The following is a 9,829-nucleotide window of genomic DNA, read 5'->3' as shown; positions in this document are numbered from 1 at the left end:
GGCTGTGTGCCCTAATCAGCTGATTCTCACAGACACAAGCCTCTGGCACAACCACTACTGGCAAAACAGCACCAGGCTATCATATTATCTCACTACTATAATCAAATTTATACTTTGTTGCATGACAGTCGCCGAAAACATCCAACCTACAAGAGCTTGTAGATTTGCTATATCTGGTATATATACAACTAATATATATTAAATGAACACTTCACCCATTTTCATATAATTGGTCTTCCTCACTAATCCTCATGGTAAAACTCTACTCTTTTATCTACATACCGTAATCTGTGTTTCAAAGGTGGGCCGGGGACAGCTCAGAAACCTGCAGCCTACCAATTACATCAACGGTAGACTGCAGTTTTGGTCATTTCAAACAATGTTTCAAACGTGCTTTTATTTTTCGTTGTATTCATACAAGATCAATGGCTTCAGCATGCAAACTTTCCAGGAGCATCCCTTTCGGTAATGTCATTATATGTAGGTTTCTGAACTGTCCACATAAGCCCATCTCTGAGACAGAAATGGTACCATTTTATAATCTTATAAAAGTTCAACATGGGTGAAGTGTTACTTTAAGCATATTTCTGACACTATGTGTGTTATCAATAGTACTTTTTGTGTGTGCTTGCTGTATGTTTATGGGGAAAGGTTGAGTGAGGGCTGTGCCAATGTATGCACATTGTTGTTAGCAGAGGAGAGGAACACACACACACACACACACACACACACACACACACACACACACACACACACACACACACACACACACACACACACACACACACACACACACACACACACAGACACCAAGTCAAAATGATGAGGTTTCTTTTTTAAGAGCTAAGACCATCTGACGTATATTGAAAAAGTGCAGTGGAGGACAGCACACACACACACACACACACACACACACACACACTGTTCTGTTACAATTTAGCGTGCACACACACACACACACACACACACACACACACACACACACACACACACACACACACACACACAGGCAGAATGCATGCTGACTTGTGGGCTTAGTGGTTGTAGGCTGTGGCATGAAAGGTGTGACAGGGACTAAAATACTGCCACATAATAGACTCAGGGCAGGGGTCATGATGGCTAAGCTGGCTTAATAAGAGACAGGGCAGAAACTGGCTAAGCAGCATTCTAAGGAATATAATGAGAATCACCTTGCTTTTTCTTCTAACAACTATGCTATTTAAAAAAAATCAGACCCGTCTGAAGTGAATGGTGCCCTCCTCACTGGCCAGTGTGTGTGTGTGTGTGTGTGTGTGTGTGTGTGTCTGTGACTCTGTGTGGTAGTCTGCGCAACAGTGACAAATGGTGGTGAAAGAATGCTATTTCCATGCTCAGAGTCGGACACAGACAGGGACACACATTGCTGGGCAATGGAGTGGTTGCACCACTCAAAAATGCTACACGTTAATTAAGAAATGCTGACTCGGGTGGCACAAAGTTAAAGTACTTTACCTGGTCACTCACCACTGTGGTGGCTACGCAAGTGTGAATCATCCATGGTCCCGCCGGCTGGACTGCAGCATCCCATGGGGAGGCGACTGTCAGCAGTGGGTGTTGAACGGGAGTGGAGGCTCTTCACTGTGAGTTAGGTGAGCCAGTGTCTGGGGAATTTGGATATTGGTTGGAGCATAATGAATAAATGACCTCCCAAACAAACAAACAAACCTAAACATATCTTCATTCAAACTACAGACACCGTAATGAAAACATTATACGAGATGTTCAAAAGTTCCAATTTGTGTTATTTATTCAGGATCATTTTTTTGTATTTGGATTATATTTCATTTGCCTAACCCTACCCTAACCAAGGTCAAGACAATAGCCCAACTCCACCCTTTGCTCTTATACTCAAACTAAATATTGTAAAACAGGTTAACACAGCACCACCTCTCAACTATCAATTTTCCCCATTACTGTATGGTTTGTATCCCACACACCCTTCCTTATAGACTCTCATTTAACCACATCTCTGATTTATGTTATTAAATGTTGGACCTTTAACCTGTATAGTAAAACTGTCAAGAAGCAACTTTAATAAAGACCACCATTAGTTGTACTGTCTGACAGTTGTTCTAATCTAATAGACTAATACTGTTTCTTTTGTCTGTCTGTTTATCCACACTGTGACATATACACACACACACACACACACACACACACACACACACACAAAGAAAGGGATGCGGAAGTTCTCATTCTATCTCAACTAGACCTGTGCCATTCAGGCACTGGTCTACTTGGGAACAATGACAATTCGGGAATACATACGCCAATCCCACCCTACCCTAGTATGCGACAGCCTACCTGTTATGTCAGTTGTCATAGCACTGACTGTCTGTCTGTCTGTGTAAGTCATTGTGCAATGTGCAGTGGTAAACGTCTGAGAAGAATGTGTGGAGCATGTCTGAAGAGTGCACAAACTGACTGTGAAAAGTGGACTGACTATGAAAGTAATCAAATGGGTGGGGAATAAGGCTGGGGTTGCCATGGCAATCAATTGGCTCAGGCCATTAGGTCCACTGGGAGAGCCTTTTCTGGCGGTTCTGGACAACCGTGTACATCTGACCGATTCAAGGGAATCAAGGCCGGCCACTGCACTCTGCATGGTGGTATTACAGACAGAGACATACATACACACAGAGAGTTGTGCATTTATTGTAAGATGAGAAAGTTCCAACCCTGCTTTGCAGCGAGAAGGGTGTCGCAACTGTCTATGGGTCTGGTGCCACCTAGTGGCGCTGCCGCTAACTCTACATAATGTCCCACCATGACCAGATACATCACCTCATCCTCATCCAAGCTCATCTTAACAGCAGCACGTCAGCCACTTGGTAGACCAGTGAGTGCTTTTCAACCTTTTCAAGCTGTGATCCTCAAAATAATAATTGAACTGGGGAGTGGGACCCCCACCCTGACAAGCACTGTAGGAGTTGAGGAATGATACATTTAGTTTTTCACAATTTTGGCGTCTATCATTTGACAATTTGACCAATATTTGACCAGTTTTTTATAATATAGTTTGTTTATTACTTTTAATGCAGCAGCGGTCTTTTTCTTTTCTTGAGGTAATAAAACGATCTAAAAGTCCTTACATTGTCACTGTCATCTGGGGACCCCCCAAAATCATGTGGGGACATGATTTTGACCCTGGGGATCCCGACCAACAGGTTGAGAACTGGCCTACATAATGGCATAATCTCAAACAGTATAAAAGTCAAAAAGTATGTGAACAGAAAAAATGCATCCTTATTTCACCCCCAACACACATGTATGCACACATCTACTGACTGAATATATTTTGTTGATTGTGAAGGTGGTCATTTAGTTAAATGACCACCTTCAGTCTAATCAGTACAATCACTAAACGCAACTAAAGTAAATATAAATTAGTTTTCTTTTGCATTTCCAACGATTACTTTTCATTAATAATATCTCAAAAGGTTTTTCAAAAGAATTTAAAAAAGTATCTGAAAATTATTAAATGGTGCTAAAATGTATCCTTTGGCTCTCAGCTGAAAAGAAAATGTTGTGAACCACTGCCATAAATGTCTTTATTCCTGCTCAGTCTTCTTGAGGATCCAGACCTCGTTTCTGCGGTTGGTGAGTTTGAAGGGGCTGTCATAACCTGCTGTGTAGTAAGGCTTGTCTTTGTAGGGAACGCCGTCCTTCTGGAGACTCTCCAGGAGTTTCAGGAGCTGCTCTTCCTTCATCTGTTGATTGGAGAAGCCCCCATATGTCCTGAAAGTGAAAGTGGGTACAGTTGGTGGTATTGAATGGTATATCATGAGTTCCAGTCCTTTGGCAACTTTTACGCATTTTACGTCTTATTTTGGAAAAAGGATTTGATCAGAAAAACGGGATGGGAATGGGAAATGTTGTTGGGGAAGAATAATATTGCTTTGTTTAACCCATTAAAACTGTGAAAGCCTCTATGTAATTTTAGATTTTAGCCGTGCTGTGAGCTTGTATATCTGCTATTTTTGAAAAAAATTGAAGAATCTTTAAAGAACTATTGATTTAGAAGGCATTTGTAAAATCTTACGTGAAAGTGATACATGTCATGTATGTTGAGAACATAGGATAACCCTAGTGGACGACAACTTATTGAGAGACTGTTTCTACGTTGGTCCCTGTGCCAATAATCCTAGGGACTTTGAGCCTTCTGCTGTACACTGTGCTGCACCTGATGTAGACTGTGAACTCGTCCCTGTTCTCCATGAACACTTCAGGGTCATTGGGTTCAGGCGGACTGGCCTGGTGCTTCTCTGGGAGGAAGAAGGAGACCGTGAACTTAGTCTCACAGGCTGGCCCTGCTCCAGGCTCCACCAGACACGTGACAGGAGCAGTCATCTCCACACTAGCCTCTGCGGTACAAGAACGTAAACATCAGGAACATCATGTATGGATGACAGAAAAGGAAGGAGGGCTGCAACTATCGATTATTTTCTTAGCGATGATCCGCCGATCAACGAATCGATTGCGATTTCTATGTGGTGCAAAAATTGTGAAAATAGTAAATCGATTAGTTCTATTAACTGATGCAACCCTAAGGACAAGAAACTAAGGTCGCATTCTCACCAGAGAGCTTTGCTGCGATTAAAACGAATCCTGCTGCGCATTTTCAGAAAGTGCGCTTCGTTTGGCAGGTGTGAAGGCTCTTTCGAATCCTAATGCGCAGCAAAGAACCGCATTTTACTCCGAGCAAAAACGGGGATTTCGCTTCGCTTCCAATCACGCTTGACTACGATTCGGTGCAGGTGTGAATGCAATCCGCAGCAAATAAAGGAAATGAAGCAAACAATGTGGCGGGTGAGGAGCTGAACACAGTTGGAGACGGAGAAGGTATATTTTACGCAGCGCAAAGATGTCCCGTTACCGTGGATAGACGTGGTCGAATGAGGAGAGTGGAGACTGAAGCCCTGATCGAAATGAGGACGAGTACATTCATCAATTGCTTAAGAAAACACAAACACTGCAGTGCAGTGTAATAGTATTGTAACCTACAGAATATTCTGTCTGTCTGTGCGTGCCGTAAACATGGAGTGCTGTCACTGTGTGGGGACTAGTGGGGAGTAGGAACTTTCATCTCGATAAACTTGTAAACATTTTGCGCTGCTGTCTGTTATATCAGTGCGCTCAGCGCTGTGCCTCCATGCCCAAAAGAACAGTGCGTGGCTGCGTGCTTATAGTGAGAGAGCGAGAGAGAGAGGGGGGGGGGGCAGTCCCAGACGGCACGACACAATTTTATCACCATAGATTTATCATTTCACTGTGTAGGCTAGTTTATGAATGGAACACATTGATAAAGGTCGCCCCTGCTGCGTTTCCAATTGCTGCGGATCATGACAGTGTGAAGGCAAACCGTAGCCAATTAAATATGCAAGAATCCCATTTCTCCGCCCATACGCATTCGAGTCTACCGAAGTATTAGGTGAGAATGCGACCTAAGAAAGCAAAATACACATGGTCCTGGTGCAGTAGAGCACATACTGATAGTGGTTTAATTCTGTTAAAAGACCATGTGTAAACGCACTCACTTCTGTCTATAGGGATATACAGTAAGCACACATTTAAGTTCCAGCTACTGTACTTTATCAAGAAGCCATCCATACCTAGTCACTGACTGAGCCACAATTATGGCTAAATTGATATCCCTGATTATTTTTGCTTAATATTGAAAGCATAATCCTCAATCATTAGTATTGTTAACATTGATTGTTTTTATGAAAAAACATATTATTCTTTTTTTAAAGATTTGTTTTGGGGCTTTTTATGCCTTTATTGATAGTGAATAGTATATAGATAGGAAAGGGGGAAAGAGATGGGGAGTGACACACGGCACGCCGTCCGGCTGGCTTGGCAGCCTATGTAGGTGCCCTGATGGTTGAGCTAACCGTCCGGGAAAACATATAATTTTTTAATAATTTGTTTAAACTAAAGCCTTTAACCTGCAACTCAAATGGTATGCAATGGCCTCTGTGATTGTATTGTTCCGCTATAAACCTGATAGATGGGGAGATTGGTTGTGCAATGCTCTAGTTATATTAAATGTAGGGCAAGGTGCAACAGCTAAGCTAAGGTGTTTGAATTAATTGCAAAGTTTCACGATGACATCAAGTTTCTAATGCAGTTGGAACATTGACCACAAGACAAGAGCAATTCCTCATATTCAATTGTTTAAACAATTGAGCAACTGACCAATACCAGTAGTTAATATAATTAGGCTCTAGATTAGAATTTCATCTTTTTCTGGGAGTTTTACATTATTAAGACATGGGTGCATGCATGAATGAATGAACGAATAATCTTCTTTTAGGGTATTTTGGGGTGTCTCAGAGAGTTACAAATGGACCATTTCGTATTTGTACACTCTGAACAATGAACAGAGAGGCATAAACAAAACAGGTAAGGGAAGATCATACTGTTTAGATCACTGGTTCTCAAAGTGGGGTCCGGAGACCCTGGGAGACCCTCTCTAACCCCCAGGGGGTTCGCAGCAAATAAGGCTACTCAGAAATAGCTGATCTACAAGCTCACAATGCATCGCCATGCAAAGAGCTTGCATATCTGCTATTTTTGAAGAATTATGACAAATGTTGACAAATCTCTTTTCCCTGGCACAAAATCTTTTCAAACAAAGAAGTGCATTTGGTTAGTGAAACTCACTGGGTTGATTGTTGCCTTGTATGTAGCTAAAGAGCCTGCGGAAGCCAGTCTTCAAGGCTGCATCCAACTCCATCCCACATAGCGTGGTGCTCACCCACTTTGCAGCATGGTACGTCCTCACCTCATAGTCCTGTCCCAGTAGATAAACACACGTTTCATTTAGGTAAATGGCAAATGGTGCTTTTATATAGAGCGTCGCAGTCCCGCCACCTTTCAGAACGACGAGTGGACAAGGAAATGATTCTCCATTCATTTTCTCCATAGGCTTTTCAAAAAGTATTTATTTAAAGACGGTTACCCCGCGGACAAAGCCAACTCGGATCGTGACAAATCATGACAATAATTACAATGTTTTGGGCCGATCAAATAATTATAGTAAGAAGAAAAACAAAACAAATAGTGTTGTATCCTGCCTTTATTTTCTTCTTTCAAATTATTTGATGGGCACAAAATATTGTGTTTGTTGTCATGATTTGTCACGATCCTAGTTGGCTTTGTCCGCGGCGTAACCGTCTTTATATAAATACTTTTTGAAAAGCCTATGGAGAAAATGAATGGAGAATAATTTCCTGCGCCACTCGTAGTTCTGAAAGGGGGTGGGACTGCGACGCTCTTTGTAAAGCGCCTTCATCCAAGGCGCTTTACATAGATTGTGCATTACATTCACCCATTCAAACACACATTCACACACCGATGGCAGAGGAAACCAAGCAAGGCACCAACCTGCACATTGGGGTTCAGAGTCTTGCTCAAGGACACTTCGACACTAACTCTCAAATGTTGTCGTTTCAAGGACCCCTAGTTTGGAATTCATAGTCCAGTTTTCGGTACAACATGACATCACGCCGCGGTGGTCATTTCTTCATAGAAAACTGGACTACCAGTAAGACGCCCTGAGGGCGAGAAGCGACGTCGCCCTAAAGGGCGAGGTCACGTCCACGACTCCACGCATCCGCCTAGGTGGCGGCAGACTGTTGGGCGAGCACTGGCGCTTTGGCATGGGGGGTCAGATCAACAACAGATGGAATGAATTATGTACTGGCCATATATGAAGCGTGTCTTGAGTGTACAGGGTTTGATGAGGGTCAGATCAACATATGGAATGTCAGAACAGGAAGGTCAAGTGGAGAAGTACTCCATATATGGAGACATATTTTTTTAAATGTTCTTCGACTGGGCAAATTTAATTTCCCTTGGGATTTACCGTATGTTTTAGGTTTGGTGGTTTAAGATCAGCTACATCTAGCCCTTGTGTTCAAACTATACGTGCCTGTAGCTATCCAGGCTCTAAATGCCGATAGGAGGAGGAGATAACTTGTCACCTGACCCTGCTTAAATTAATTATTTATACAACTGTTATGAATTACAATGTTACACTGATACCTTGAACTGCCATCCTGTTTTATTGTTCTATGTGTACTATGTGCCTTTTTACTGTGTTTTTGTTTCATGTTACCTGCCTGTGTTATGCCTTGCTGTAAACCAAATCGCCCCACAGGGACAAACAAATAAATGAACCTGAACCTGAACCTGAACTATGGGACTGGTTAACACACGGGAAGCGCCAATGTGAGTTCTTGGGGAGAGATAAAGGACTACCCTGCCTCATTAGTTTATTTTGCGATGTCTGTAGTTTATCTTTGGTATTTTTAGATAAGCCGCTGTACCAGGTTAGGCAAGTGTAATCAAAGAGACATTGTACTAATGCTGAGGCCAGTGTCCTCATAGTGGTTCTATCTAGGAATTTGGCAATCCTGGCTAGGAACGAATTAACCTCGCCTCACCAGGCTTTCCACCGCCTCGGAGGAAAGCCTGGTCTCTGTTTCAAAAGTCCGTATGATCCGAGCTGGGGCCGGATGATGTGGTTACGTCATGTTGTAGTATTGTTTTGTAGTCGCCAGACAGGATGAACAGGCGGCAACAACTTCCTTTTCCCTCTCAATAAAAGCTCTCGCTTACGAGAGCTTTTATTGCTTTTATTAAAACAGGAAGCAACAAACAGCTTCCTGTTTGTTGTAGGCAAACCATTGCCTACAACATGACGTAAGCATATCATCCGGCTCCAGCCCGGATCATATACCGAAATGAAATGGTGCCCAGGCTAGGAACTAATAGGCCATCGATTCATTAGATCTAGTGTGCAACCTAAATATGTAACTGAAGTTTTCTCCTGAATTAAACGGAAAAGTTGGTTACCTCTCTTAAGTTGTAGCTGGAAGCAAAAACAATATTCAGATTTACCCAAATGCAAGGATAACTTGTTTTCAGTACAGAATTATTTTAGCTCATTTTCTAGGGAGCGACTAACTGATGATTATTTACTTGGGTTTCACTATTCACCTGTACTAGCAGGGAGTTTCTGGACTAAATCACTTGCAATATTGGTGAAAAAAGCATTGAAGTTCTCTGCCACACTGGCTTTATCAAAGGTTAAAGAACCATTAACCATAAGACTATATTGTAATTTTGTTTTGGGCTTATCTTTGGTCCCCAGTAATAGACTTATTTTATTTACCTGACTCTCCTGTAAGGTGGTATACTTCGGACTCTGTAGTGTTGAAAACAGTGCTTGTCCCACTGTTTTCAGCATGTCGTTGTGCACGTAGTCAAATATTATGTTCAAATAAAAAGTCAATGATCAACAAATCACGGGTGTTATCTGGCCACTGAAATACAAAGAGTTGGATTAATCGAGTTCCATTAAGGGTTGCAATTACATTCTGAAGCACTGACAACATTTCCATAATTAGCTAACGTACAGATATAGATGAATTTGTCATCATATTATAACTTGCAGGTTGATGGATACAATTCAAATACCTGTAGTGTAAATGTATGTCCCGTGACCTGACGGTACGTCTGTCAGTGCTCCTGACCTGCTGAATTACAGTTGAGTGAGTGAAATGAGTAGGGCGCCTTTGTTTACTATCTCCACTGTCCACTGGTCACGTGTGTTACGATGGTTAACTTCGAAACCTGATTGGATGAACATACAAGAGCTTCAAAATAAGGATACCCCTTTTATAACGTTTGAAACGCTCCAAAGAAACACAACTTACACAAGTGAATTATTACATCACTAAAAAAGCAAACAGACTCAGTCACTATATTAACGTTAATAAGC

General features: G+C 42.0%; 1 protein-coding gene across 1 annotated transcript; it reads right to left on the bottom strand.

Annotated features, from left to right (window-relative positions):
• Positions 1-3,001: 3,001 nt before the first annotated feature.
• hebp2 (heme binding protein 2) lies at positions 3,002-9,630 on the bottom strand. The gene is made up of 5 exons (XM_080790211.1): positions 9,515-9,630; positions 9,221-9,364; positions 6,706-6,835; positions 4,223-4,403; positions 3,002-3,777 (listed from the first exon to the last, which is right to left on the bottom strand). The coding sequence occupies exons 2-5, from the start codon at positions 9,293-9,295 to the stop codon at positions 3,591-3,593; spliced, it is 573 nt and encodes a 190-aa protein (XP_080646337.1). The 5' UTR covers positions 9,296-9,364; positions 9,515-9,630; the 3' UTR covers positions 3,002-3,590.
• Between the last annotated feature and the right edge of the window lie 199 nt (positions 9,631-9,829).

This window comes from Protomyctophum bolini, assembly GCF_963924005.1.
Source record: "Protomyctophum bolini genome assembly, chromosome: 19".
NCBI lineage: Eukaryota > Metazoa > Chordata > Actinopteri > Myctophiformes > Myctophidae > Protomyctophum > Protomyctophum bolini.
This window is presented reverse-complemented; position numbering and strand designations above follow the sequence as displayed.

Bases quoted from the DNA above. Each gene is read 5' to 3' on its own strand.
- hebp2 (XM_080790211.1), bottom strand. From the start codon at position 9,295: ATGCTGAAAACAGTGGGACAAGCACTGTTTTCAACACTACAGAGTCCG. The intron at 6,836-9,220 runs GTAAATAAAATA...CTACTGGGACAG, and splicing joins CCACCTTACAGGAGAGTCAG to GACTATGAGGTGAGGACGTA. The intron at 3,778-4,222 runs GTGCAGCACAGT...TTTCACTTTCAG, and splicing joins GAGTTCACAGTCTACATCAG to GACATATGGGGGCTTCTCCA.